At 51.1% G+C, this 13,364-nt stretch overlaps 1 protein-coding gene across 7 annotated transcripts in view; it reads left to right on the forward strand.

Annotated features, from left to right (window-relative positions):
- Positions 1–13,364, forward strand: part of WASF2 (WASP family member 2) — a 432,058-nt gene that overhangs the window by 373,232 nt on the left and 45,462 nt on the right. For all 7 annotated transcript variants that reach the window (XM_085645690.1, XM_085645694.1, XM_085645692.1 and 4 more), the window contains one exon: positions 13,075–13,227. In XM_085645690.1, coding sequence (XP_085501816.1) covers positions 13,075–13,227 — 153 coding nt within the window. The remainder of the gene's footprint in view (positions 1–13,074; positions 13,228–13,364) is intronic.

Below are 13,364 nucleotides of genomic sequence, written 5' to 3' on the forward strand. Positions count from 1 at the left end.
GGTTTTTAAAGACCCAGTCAGGGCTAGGGTCATTAACCCACGCATAGAGAAAGTATAAAGCTGCCCCCACAGATCCTGCCTATATCAAAGGGCCAGCGCCACTAGATTCCCTAGTGGTTTCCACTGCACGGAAGAGGTCAAACTCCCAGGCGTCAGGCGAAGCACCACCACCTGACAAAGAGTCAAAGTTACTGGACGTGTCAGGAAAGCGCACTGCGTCACAGGCAGCCAATATATGGCGTATCGCCAACACTCAAGCGCTATTAGCCAGATACGATAGAGCGCATTATGATGAATTAGAAACCATCATGCACCATCTCCCAGAAAAATACAAAAATAGGGCCAATGAATTAATTCAAGATTGTAAGACTATAACTAACACCTCTATACGCTGTGCCTTAGACGCAGCAGACACAGCCTCCAGGGCCATTAACACTAGCGTCCTCCTCAGTCGCCATGCTTGGCTGAGAGTTTCAGGCTTTAAACCTGAGGTACAGGCCTCCATAGTAAATCATCCCTTTGACCAAGAACATCTATTCGGCCCAAAGGTAGATGAGGCCCTCGAGAAGATGAAGGACACAGATACGGCGAAATCTATGGGAGCCCTGCAGTCACACCCTCCTAGGCGCTCCTTTCGCCGCTCTTCCTTTCGGGGTACGGCCAGAGGCTACTCCTCAGATAGCGCGTCCACTTCCTGCAAATCCCCTGCTCAATCCACCTTCACAAGGGGTTATCAAAGAGGCGGCTATAGGGGCAATAACAATAAAGGCAGAGGCAAAACAAATACCGCCCGCTCTGCCACACCGCCTACCCAATGACTTCCCCCCGCTCCCTCCAGACCATCCCACTCCGGTCGGGGGCAGGCTACAAAATTTCCTTCACGTCTGGGAGACCATCACCTCAGACAGATGGGTGACCCAAATTATTCGTTCAGGGTACTGCCTAGAATGGACATCTACCCCCCCAAACATTCCACCCAGGCAACGCCCAATGTCACAAGAACATTCCATGTTACTAAAACAGGAGGTAATCTCCCTCCTATAAAAACATGCGCTAGAACAAGTCCCCGCCAATCAGCAAAATTTAGGGGTCTACTCCCTATATTTTCCGATACCAAAAAGAGACGAGACTCTACGACCTATTTTAGATCTCCGTCCTCTAAACACATACATACATTCGGACCATTTTCACATGGTAACACTTCAGCAGGTACTTCCGCTCCTCTCCCAGAACGACTTTCTCACCACACTGGACTTGAAATACGCATACTTTCACATTCCGGTACACCATGCTCACAGAAAGTACCTCAGATTTGTAGTGGACGGGCAACACTACCAGTTCAAGGTGCTCCCATTCAGGGTCACAACAGCACCAAGGGTATTCACCAAGTGCCTAGCGGTAGTGGCGGCACACCTCAGAAGACAGCACATTCACGTCTTCCCATATTTGGACGACTGGCTAATAAAAGCCTCGTCCTACAACCAATGTGTACATCACACCGCCACTACAATCCAACTTCTTCACCAGCTAGGCTTCACGGTGAACCACCAAAAGTCCCAGCTAATACCATCCCACACAAAGCAATACCTCGGTGCTACCATAGACACTTCAAAAGCCATGGCCTACCCCAATCCTGCCAGGATTGCAAGCATTCAGGCTTTGCGTCAAAGATTCATACCTCAACACTCTCTCCCAGCAACTCATAGGGATGATGGCCTCTTGCATTTTCATAGTGCCTCATGCAAGACTCCAGATGCGTCCACTCCAAGAGTGCTTAGCGCGCCAATGGAACCAGGCCCAGGGGCAACTGACAGATCTGGTGTTGGTAGACGGTCGCACCCATCGCTCTCTGCAGTGGTGGAACACCACAAATCTTTCCAGAGGTCGACCGTTCCTGGACCCGGTTCCACAAATAATCCTAACAACAGACGCATCGCACTCCGGCTGGGGAGCTCATCTATTACACCTTACAGTGTTAAATGGTAGCGGCAGTTTCAGTCGATAACCTTCCAAGTATTTGCCCGGCGATAATCGCCTCTCATACCACTCGATAATTTACCAATAAAAGAGGCAGGCGCCGGAGACTGGAAGGCAGGAAACAAGGTTTTATTCCGTCGGAGCAGAACACATCAGATCAGACAGCAAGGTATCGTCACGAGGTGCTCTAACTGCATCTCTGAGACCTGGTCTCTTATACACTGGTTTATTGCTTTATTACACATAGTACATTCTTGAGATTCTTTTGAAGTACGGGGGAATATCCCCTGGAGCCCCGGTTCAGATCCGATCCCACACATAGATACAGTAGAAGTTCCCACCCCACCCACAGTAGGAGATGGCTATTGCGCAGCAGGGTATTCCGTCAATTCCCGGGGGTGTGTGTGACCGGTCGGGTCTCAGGGGGTAGGGGCTTTGATCTACTGTAATCCCTTTGATGTGGGGTGTTTCCCTTACAGTAGGGGCAATAAACTGCATCCGCAGGGCTAGGTGATGGCCTGGGACCAGTTCGGTCAATGGGGCGCAGAGGAAGGGGGTTATCAAAGGAGAGGCATGACCATGTATGGGTTTGTCGGTCGGAAGTGGCTCCGTAGCAGGGTCGCGCAGAAGGAGAGGGTTTATGGCCTGTATGAGAGAGCGGGGGTGGCCAGCGCGCGGGGGATGCTCGCAGCGCCAAGGGGACCGCGCTGACGATTGACAATGAGTGGGGAGAGAGTGGGGTGCCTAAAATGGCGGCCGTGCATTCGCTGTGCGTGACGCTGGGGAGAGGCAAGATGGCGCAGATGATGTTCAGTTTGCACGCTAAATTTCCACAGTCCTCCCTTTTAACATATCTCGCCAGCTTGCCTAGTTCGGATCTATCCCCATAATACCCCGTACCTCCACCTCGTTCAGAGCTTTCATCCGCTCGGTTTCAAAGTCCAAAGTCTTAGGGCAGATGCAGTTCATAAAAAGCGAACATAAAGGTGGCAGACACTGAATCCCCAAGCAACATCCACATAGTATCACAATTGGTATCAGGATAAATGAAAACAGCCTCCATCCCCAACCTTTAATAGTGTCCCAAAACCAACTCCCCAGCGACCATTCTTCTTGTTCTTGATGGACCTCTGCGGACAGTCTGTGGAGGTGTTCAATTGCTTTGTAGACTGAGGGTGAGTTATCCGGTACGTAGGTACAACAGCTGGACCCAATGATGCGGCATGCTCCTCCACGATCTGCTAGAACCACGTCTAGAACAAGGCGGTTCTGGAGGGCCACCAGGCGGACGGCCTGAAGCTCAGCGGTGTTGTTGGCGAGGGCGCCAGCTGTAATGTTCATTGCCGTTTCGACTGCCTGGGTTAAGTGGCGGATGGCACGGCTGTTTGCCATTGGACCCCAGAGAGGAACAAGGCCTTTGACTGCGTCCATGAACTGTGCTCCGGTGGAGTCGGCTTGAACAATGTCTTTGGCCCGTTTCTGTCGGTGATGGTTTGCTGGAGCCACATACGTCGGAGGAAGGACAAAGGCGATGTAGCAGGTGCCTCCCCAACCTTTCGGAAGCCAGGTGTAGGCCTTAGTACCGCAGATGAAGTACATATTCGGGGAGGCAACAAAGGAGGGTGGGTCAACTGAGTCCAATGTTCGGGTGATGAGGCAGGAGCTGTGGCCCACCAGCTGTGCCCCCAGCCCTTCGAGGCATACAGACCCAGTGATGTTGATGACGGACAGGGCCACTGTTAGGGTGGCGGCCGTTCGTTTCCGGAGGTAAGAGAAGGTGGGTCTGGCTGGATTGTTGAATACTTGCATTTCAACTCGTTCTTTGGCAGGGATGTCCATGTGAAAGGAAGTGTTCGATCTCAGAGGGCAGAAGGGGGCAGAAGTTCTTCCAGTTTTGTTCAGCCAGAACCCATGGTAGAAGTGTGACATGGTTCTGCCGGAAGTGGCATTGTCCTTGTAGCTTTCTTGCAGGAGGATTAGCCAGGCGAGGCAGGAACCATGGACAGAAAAAGGTGAAGGGATGAAAGGGATAGAGTGTCCAGTGGCATGCGGTAGCAGTCCACAGATCCAGCAATTAGTGGCGTTGGTAGCAAGATTGTGTTGGTGGAGCAACTGTACAAAGGAGTTATTCCAGAACTCCTTACGCCTTTCTCGGAGTTGGGGTGAAAGCGAGATCAGATGATGTTCTTTCGTGGTGGTAGGTTGAACGGTGGCCAGTAATGTCTTATGAGCGGGTGTGCTCTCCTCCATGATCCAGAAGGCGACCATGAGGAGAAGGCAAAAGAGAAGGGTAATGAAAAGTGCAATAGTCTTTAAGCTGTGCATTCGGTCAGTCTTTGGGTTTCTGTAGTGGATCTTCGGACGTCCGGTTGCTTCCATCATCTTCATGTTGGGCGCTTCCATCACCTTCAAGAGACTCGGTAGCGGGCAGAACCACAGACTTTGTTTGGTTTCTCTCCTGGTGGCCTTTGGGGTGACTAGGCTACCGCTTTGAGATTTTCACTTAGCTTGTGGTCTGCTTAGCCGAAGTTCTCTCCTTTCGTCGCAAGTTATACCCTTCTTTGGATGGCACAGTGGGATCAGGATATCTTACTAACTCGAGTGTCTCTGTATCTGGGCAGCGGCTCAGGGATGGTCGATCTTTGTCCAGGAGTTCTTCTTGGGCGGTGATGCTGTCCGTGGTTGTCAGGGTCGGTGATACCTTCTTGCAGTGGTGTGCATGCAGCCAATTGCGTTTCCCCTCCACTCGAAGAGCTGTTCGGGTGGTGATCAGGACTTGCAGGGGACCCGTCCACCGGGGCTCCAGACTCTTGGTGCGTTGGAAGTTACGCACTAAGACGAAGTCGCCGGGTTGGATGTCGTGTCCCGGGCCCCTGGAAACATCGGGAATGGCGTGCAGCACCTGCTGATGGATAACAGACAATGTCTTAGTTAGGTTATACAAATAGTCAGACATGAGGACGTCCGGGACGTCGTGGATGGACGATGGTTTTGGTGCAGTCCAAAGGTTCATGGGCCGCCCGAAGACGACCTCGTAGGGGGTTAAGTGGTGTTTGGTGGGGGTGGAACGCATTGATAGCAATGCTAGCGGGAGAGCGTCTGGCCATCTTAGCCCTGTGGTGGCGACTATTTTTGCTATCTTAAGCTTCAATGTGGCATTGTGTCGCTCAACCAAGCCTGCAGATTGGGGATGGAAGACCGCGTGGAACTTCTGTTTTACACCCAACCCTTTTAAGATGAGTTGGATAACTTCGGCTACGAAGTGGGGGCCATTGTCGCTCCACAAAATTCGACAAAGGCCGTATCGGGGGAAGAATTCCTTCAGTAGTACTTTTGCAGTAGTCATAGCGGTGTTGTCGTGGGTTGGGTAGGCTTCCACCCACTTGCTGAAGGCACACACAACGACAAGCACATACTTTAAACCTCGGCACCTTTCTAGCTGGACGTAGTCCATTTGTAGGACTTCAAAGGGGTGATTGGGGACCCCAAACCCTCCCCGGGGTACAGCAGTTCCTTTCCCAGGGTTGTGTTGGAGGCATACTAGGCATTGTTGGACCAGTCGTTTGGCTGAGTCTGGTATTCTGTCGTTGTGCCAGACTTTGGAGATGAGTTCGATCATGGGGGCAGACCCTATGTGTGCGGGGGAGTGTGCCATGGTCAGCATGGGGATCAAGTATGAGTCGGGTAGCAACCATTTGTTCGAGTCTTTAGTTCGCCAACAACCGTCATCGTCCTTCAATCCTACCCGGGCCCATTCAGTTAATTCGTGTGGTGTGCTGGCTAATTGGATATCCCTAATCGTTTCCCTAGCATCCTTCCAATTCTCAGTTTGTGACCTGGTCACGTACATGCGGGTCGTGGACCTATTCTCGGCTGTGGTTCGGGCAGTAATGTCAGCTAGTGCATTTCCCTGTCCTACAATGTCTGTCACCTTCTTGTGTGCCTGGCATTTGATCACAGCCAGCCGTGTGGGGAGGAGGACTGCTTCGGTCAGGGCAGAGACTAGATCTCCATGCAGGATGGGTGTGCCATGCGAGGTCAAGAATCCCCTCTCTTTCCATAAGAGCCCAAAGTGGTGAACTACCCCGAAGGCATACTGACTGTCTGTGTAAATGTTTGCGGTTGTCCCTGCTGCCAGGATGCAGGCTCGTGTGAGGGCAATTAGTTCAGCCGCCTGTGCGGATCGCTGGGTGATGCGGGCTGTCTCAACAACGGTTCGGGCCGTGGTGACTGCATAGGCAGCTGAGGTGGTGCCATCGGGGAGCTTGATACATGAGCCATCCACCCACAGTTCTCCGTCAGGGTTCGGGAAGGCAGTATCCCGGAGGTCAACCCTACTCTTGGTCTGTTCGTCGGTGAGGGTCACACAGTCATGTATAGGGGACGCATTGGGGTCAGTGTCAGGGAGAGGTAGTAGAGTGGCTGGATTCAGAGTGGTGCATCGTTTCAATGTGATGTGGGGTGCAAGCAGAGTCAGTTCGTACCCAGTCAGTCGTGCGCTAGTCAGGTGTTGAGTTTTGGTTTGGTTCAGGAGGGTATCAACAGCATGGGGCACCAATACAGTGAGGGGGTTCGAGAGCACGATCCCCTCACTTTGTCGGATAGAGACAGCAGCGGCGGCTACTGCTCGAAGGCAGGCGGGCAAGGCTCTGGCTACGGGGTCGAGAGTGGCAGAGAAGTAGGCACAAGGGCGTTGTTTAGGGCCTATGGACTGGGTTAGGACAGACAATGCGCATCCCTCCCTTTCGTGGGTGTAAAGGGAGAAAGGTTTAGTGTAGTCTGGGGTTCCTAGGACTGGGGCTGAGCAGAGGGCGTCTCGTAATTCCTTGAAGGAGGATTGGCATCCGGGTGTCCAGGGGAGGGGGAAGGGGGTATCTTTAGCCAGCAGGGAAAGCAGAGGTTTTACGATAAGACTGAAATTTGGCAACCACTGACGACAAAAGGAGGTGAGGCCCACTAGGGACCGCACTTGCTTCTGAGTTTTGGGAACAGGGGTTTCTAGGATGGTTTGAATTCGGTCAGGGGTAAGTTTCCTCCCATCTTTGGATAGTAGGTGGCCTAGATACGTTACTTGGGGCTGGCAGAATTGCAATTTCTTTCTGGAGACCTTGTGACCGTTCTCCGCAAGGAAGCGAAGGAGGTGAATGGTGGCCGTGACGGCAAGAGGGGTGGTGTCGGCCGCCAAAAGAATGTCATCGACGTACTGTATCAATGCCACTCCATCGGGTAGTTGGACTGCATCTAGTTGCCTCTTGAGGGCTTGGCTGTAAATACTGGGACTCTCAGTGTAGCCTTGGGGTGCCCTACAGAATCTGTACGAACGGGCTTTTAAGGTGAAGCCGAACAGGTAGCGGCTGTCTGGGTGGATGGGGATGGAAAAGAATGCGTTCTTGAGGTCAATAACAGTAAAGATGGTGGCGGTGGATGGAATCAGGGTGAGGATGGTGGTGATGTCTGAGACTACGGGGTACTGGGGTATGACTACTTTGTTAACCTCTCGCAAGTCAACAATGAAACGGTAGGCTTTCTCATCCCCCTCGCCTTGCTTCTTTACAATGGGTAGGATAGGGCTGTTGCAAACATTACTCACTACTTCTTCTACCACTCCTGCCTCGACCAGGGACTCGATGATTTCCACCAATGCCTTCTCGCCTTCGGGGGATATCCGATACTGAGGAAGCTTTGGGAGCACTGCGTCCGGTCGGACGGTTATGTGTACCGGGTCGATCACCATGCGCCCTACATCTGAGTCGGTTTTAGCCCATAGATGTGAAGGTAATGTGTCGAGTAGGGACATATCAGCATCGGTTATAGAGAGCATACGCCGAGTGTGACAGGGTCTGAACAGATCTGGGTTATCGTGTAGGATGACTCGAACTCCGTCTGGGGAGCATCTGATAGTGGCTCGAAAATGTTTTAGCAAATCAAGTCCCATAATAGCATCGGGGGTGTTGGAGGAGAGCAGAAAGGTCGTGTCAGTGGTGTTATCTTCCAAGTCAAAGGGGATTGGTGCTGATAAGGGGTTAGTGGAGGGCGTTCCGTCAAAGCCTATTGAGGTTACGTGTGAGCCAGACAAGGGTGCCCTAGGAATCAGTCGTTTAGATAACGCACTACGTGTCGCCCCAGTATCTACCAGGAATGGAGATTTTGTGCCCAAGACCTTAGCGGTGACGTAAGGACCTTGCTGGTCAACACGGAGTTCGACTGGATCCCTCCCTTGCCCCTGGCGGTCCTATGCGAAGTCATGAGTGCTTTCATAGTCGGACTGCTGACACTGGTTTTGTCGGGGGCGATCAAAGGTGTTTGGTCTGCCTGGCCTGTCGTTGATGGTGTTGTTCGTGTGCCCTCGTCCCTGTTCTCTATTTCTGGGGTCGTATGCTGCGTCTCTGGGGCCCCTATTCTTGTTCATTTCCAGAAGGACCGGGCACTGGGATTTCCAGTGTCCGAACCCTCTACAGAACGCACATTGATTTCCATCTAAGTCCCTCCGTCCGTTGTAGGGTGTAGGTGCATGGTCTCTAGGGGGTAGCTTTCTAGGGGCGGTTGGTTGGTAGTTCTCCTTCGGGGGTTCCCTTCCTATTGTCACCCCTTGCAATTGTGCTATCATCACCCTCTCCTTTAATTCCTTTTTCTTCTTCTCTGACGCCCTATCGTTCTCGTTTTTCTGGTTTTCGTAGTATTGGGCCATCTGGAGAATTGCTGCGGGTTTGGAGGCTGCCCAACTACTCTCGCTGGTCTGTAGTTTCTGGGAAACTTCTGGCGACAGACCCTTTACATAATTCTGGACAAAGAGGTGGTGTCCGGTTGCGGTGGTCATGTCTTGGCCACTGTAGTCGGAAAACACAGTCTCGAATCGGGAGAAGTATTCAGACACGTCTTCCTGGGGTTTCTGGCGGCAAGCCGTCACTATCGACCAGTCTACCTTTCTTTCAGGGATTAGAGTCTTCAGCTTTTGTACAATCTTATCTGGGAGCTCTAGGATGGCTTTCGGGGGTTTCTGTCCTGGTTCTCGCTGTTTATCTATGGTATCGAGTTGTACCCAGGTATATCCGAACGGCTCAGCGTGGTCAACTTTCCGGATTTGTTTCCACACATCAGCCGGCAGACATAGCCCAAAGAACAAGTCGATATCTGCTAGCGTCATTATCGTTGAGCCTAAGGCTGTACCTAATTCAGTGTAGAAGGCAGTCGGGTTCTTTCTCAAGTCGGGTAGGGTCTTTCTAAAGGTCAAAATATCTTGCCGGTCCCACGGCTGGTAGACCCAGTTATATACAACCCTTCCCTTCGCATCTTGGTGGTTGATGTCGTCGTGTGTTCCCTGACCCCGTGGGGGGACCCAGTAGGGGGCAGCTTCTTTAATGGGCATCATGGCATCGGCCCTTCCTCCCTGGGGTTTAGTTGCTATGGGGGTTTCTGTTTTGGTTGTTTGTCCATGTTCTTTAAGGTGTCGGTAGACCTCGAGTGTACGAGTGAAGAGGTTCGCTACATCGCCCTCTCTTTCTTCTCCGATGTCTACCTTTCTATATAGGGCCGCTAAGCCTTCGGGACCTTTATCGTGGTACCTATCCTCATATGCATTCAGGGCGTGATAACAGAGCCGTACGACAAAGTGTCGTCTGCGGTTGTCGGCATACGATTTATACACGTCCGTTATATACTCCTCACTTTCTTTTCGCTCCACCAGCGTCCCTACTATCTTGTCCATTCCTGCTCGTTCATCTTTAGTTAATCGATTCATTCTGGTGGAATCGTTCTTCCTCATCTCATGGTCATCTAGCGTTATAGCCGACGTTGGGTTCAGTACAAGAGGCTCAGCCGGCGCGGAGGCCGTGAGGGCCGAGGCCCCTGTACTGCTTTCGTTCGTGTTCGGGGGTTGTGGGTGTTGCACTACTGGTTGGGAGGGTGCATACGGAGGGGGCATGTAAATGGTCGGGGGACCTAACAGTAATTCGTCATTCGTTTGCTGCTTGGAGGACAACACAGGGTAGAGCAAAGAAGGGGTCCTAACAGCGTACTGGTCTGAGGTTTCGGGCTCCTGTCTGGGTTTAGTTTCCCTTCTCTCCTTTATGTCTTCTTCTAACTTTTTAGCGGCAAGGTGAGCTGCCTTTCGTAATTCCCTTTCTGCTTTTACTTCTTCCCTCTTTTTCCGTTGCGTCGCTTCTTTGCGCCACATGCCAATACTGTCAAGCATAGTAGGCGTCGTCTTATTGCTACGCAGAGCTACTTCTAGCGCTTCTATCTTGCGGTCGTCGAAGGATCCCATCAGTGGCCACTGACTTTCGGGCTCCTTCTTGGTATATTTATGCCACAGCTTGCTATAAGCCACGGCGACTAGTCCATATTTAGTGAACATGTCCTTATTAGGGGTGCCTTCCAGTGGAGCTGGGTGGTTCACCTCTAATAAGCGGTCCGGGCAGAACCAACTACCAATCAGTGGGGAGAAGATAGGCATGACGGGTTTCAACGGGGACAAAAGTCAGCACTACCTATCTTTTCACTGCTTGCAAAGACTAGACAGAATATCTCTATTCCTCGTTATTTGTAAGCAGAGAATACCTCCAAAGAACCAATATCGAACAACTAGTGTTCGGACAATCAATCAATCAATCAATGGGGAGATAAAGATAGGCACGACGGGTTTCAATGGGGACAAAAGTCTGCGTTACCTACCCTTCACTATTTGCAAAGACTAGACAGAATATTCCTATTCTACGTTATTTGCAAACAGAGAATATCTCAAAAAGCACTATTCTTCAAAACAATCAATGTTCGGATAATCAATCAATGGGGAGATAAAGATAGGCACGACGGGTTTCAATGGGGACAAAAGTCTGCGTTACCTACCCTTCACTATCTGCAAAGGGAGAGAGAGAGAGTATTTCTACTCCTCCCCGTTTGTAGACAGCGAATATCTCAAAAAGAACAATCAATGAGCAATACTAGTATTCAAACAATCAATCAATTATTTCGCACTTTTGTCGTGTTTCACGACCTTACCCGGACCGCATGGACAGTTTCTCGTCTTCCGCCTCCAGCGCCCGATCGTCCTCTATTCTCCGTATTTGCCGCGGCACTCCTGATGGTTCCCAGTCAGGACCGTAGATCACTCGAGAGAGGTCTGCTCGGAACCAGTGAAGTTCGGATGATCGGCTGCCAGACGAGGGTCTATTGGGCAGGAGCTCTCCCGATCGTTGCAGTCGTTCACTCTGTCGTCGGGACCTCTCCCACTGGATCCACGTGTCGCTGATGGGCCCCACGTTTGGGACGCCAATTGTTAAATGGTAGCGGCAGTTTCAGTCGATAACCTTCCAAGTATTTGCCCGGCGATAATCGCCTCTCATACCACTCGATAATTTACCAATAAAAGAGGCAGGCGCCGGAGACTGGAAGGCAGGAAACAAGGTTTTATTCCGTCGGAGCAGAACACATCAGATCAGACAGCAAGGTATCGTCACGAGGTGCTCTAACTGCATCTCTGAGACCTGGTCTCTTATACACTGGTTTATTGCTTTATTACACATAGTACATTCTTGAGATTCTTTTGAAGTACGGGGGAATATCCCCTGGAGCCCCGGTTCAGATCCGATCCCACACATAGATACAGTAGAAGTTCCCACCCCACCCACAGTAGGAGATGGCTATTGCGCAGCAGGGTATTCCGTCAATTCCCGGGGGTGTGTGTGACCGGTCGGGTCTCAGGGGGTAGGGGCTTTGATCTACTGTAATCCCTTTGATGTGGGGTGTTTCCCTTACAGTAGGGGCAATAAACTGCATCCGCAGGGCTAGGTGATGGCCTGGGACCAGTTCGGTCAATGGGGCGCAGAGGAAGGGGGTTATCAAAGGAGAGGCATGACCATGTATGGGTTTGTCGGTCGGAAGTGGCTCCGTAGCAGGGTCGCGCAGAAGGAGAGGGTTTATGGCCTGTATGAGAGAGCGGGGGTGGCCAGCGCGCGGGGGATGCTCGCAGCGCCAAGGGGACCGCGCTGACGATTGACAATGAGTGGGGAGAGAGTGGGGTGCCTAAAATGGCGGCCGTGCATTCGCTGTGCGTGACGCTGGGGAGAGGCAAGATGGCGCAGATGATGTTCAGTTTGCACGCTAAATTTCCACAACAGTGCAGGGCACATGGACGCCGCAACAAAAGTTACTCCACATCAACCATCTGGAGTTACTGGCAATCTTTCTAGCCCTAAAATCCTTTCACACACAGATTTTAGGCAAGGCAGTCCTTATTCGCACAGACAACATGAGGGCCATGTACTACATTCAAAAACAAGGCGGCACACACTCTCCACAGCTCTCTCAACTAGCACAGAGCATATGGAGATGGGCAATTCCACACAAAATCTTTCTCCTAGCCCAACATGTCCCAGGAGTCCAAAACACCATATATATATGCTATATAGTCTATGAAAAAGTGTGTAATCTGCAGCTCATATGCCTCGAACGGAATATGCTACTTACCAGTATGCATCTGTTCTTGGCATGTAGAGCTGCAGATCTACACACGCCCACCCGCCTCCCCGGCTACCTGTATACCTGTATCTGTTCCAGTCTATCTTATTTAGATACAACACACATGGGTTTCTTCACTGTTATTACTAGGCTCCATCTTTCCCTGTTGGCGAAAAACAATCTGAGGATGGAGCCGAAGCCCATGCGCAATACGAACCAAGGGAGGAGTCACTGACCTCGTGACCTCCAAAGACTTTCCAAGAGGAAAAACAAACTGCAAACATCCGGGCCCAACACCAGATGGCGATCTATGCAAAAGTGTGTAGATCTGCAGCTCTACATGCCAAGAACAGATGCATACTGGTAAGTAGCATATTCCTTTCACCAGCCCTCCTGCTGCTCCTGCTCTGTGCCTGTATTTCTAAAACTTAGTAGGAAATAAACTACTGGAAGCCATCGGCGTGTTGGAAGGCTGGAGGTGTTTGCTATTCAAAAAGTTCAAAATTCTACTAATTTAAAGTGGAGTCTGTGTCCCCTTGCATTGTGAGATTTAAGCTGACTTACAGATGTGTCTGCAGAACCCTTGGGACCTGTGCCTGCCCAGTGTATGTTTGATGGCACATGTGTTTTTTGTATTTGCAGTTCTTCAGGCCTGGTTTACCAAAACGGCTCAGTGAGCTCTGGGGACAGTATGGAAATAAACCACTATCCTCCACCTCCGCAGTATGACATGGCTTCACCGGGATCTCCGGCTCTTCCAGATGATGCGTTGCCACCGCCACCCATGGAGTTTGGGTAAGTTAAATATTTACTGCACACCGTGGGGAAACCTTCTCTCTTATTTTAGGGGGCAATATAGAAAACAAAACTTGAGTGTTTTCAGTGTAGTCCTTCATCGACAATGGCAGGTGCCAATATTTAGTCTTCGTTCT

Source organism: Triturus cristatus, chromosome 3_1 (assembly GCF_964204655.1).
Source record: "Triturus cristatus chromosome 3_1, aTriCri1.1, whole genome shotgun sequence".
Classification (NCBI taxonomy): domain Eukaryota; kingdom Metazoa; phylum Chordata; class Amphibia; order Caudata; family Salamandridae; genus Triturus; species Triturus cristatus.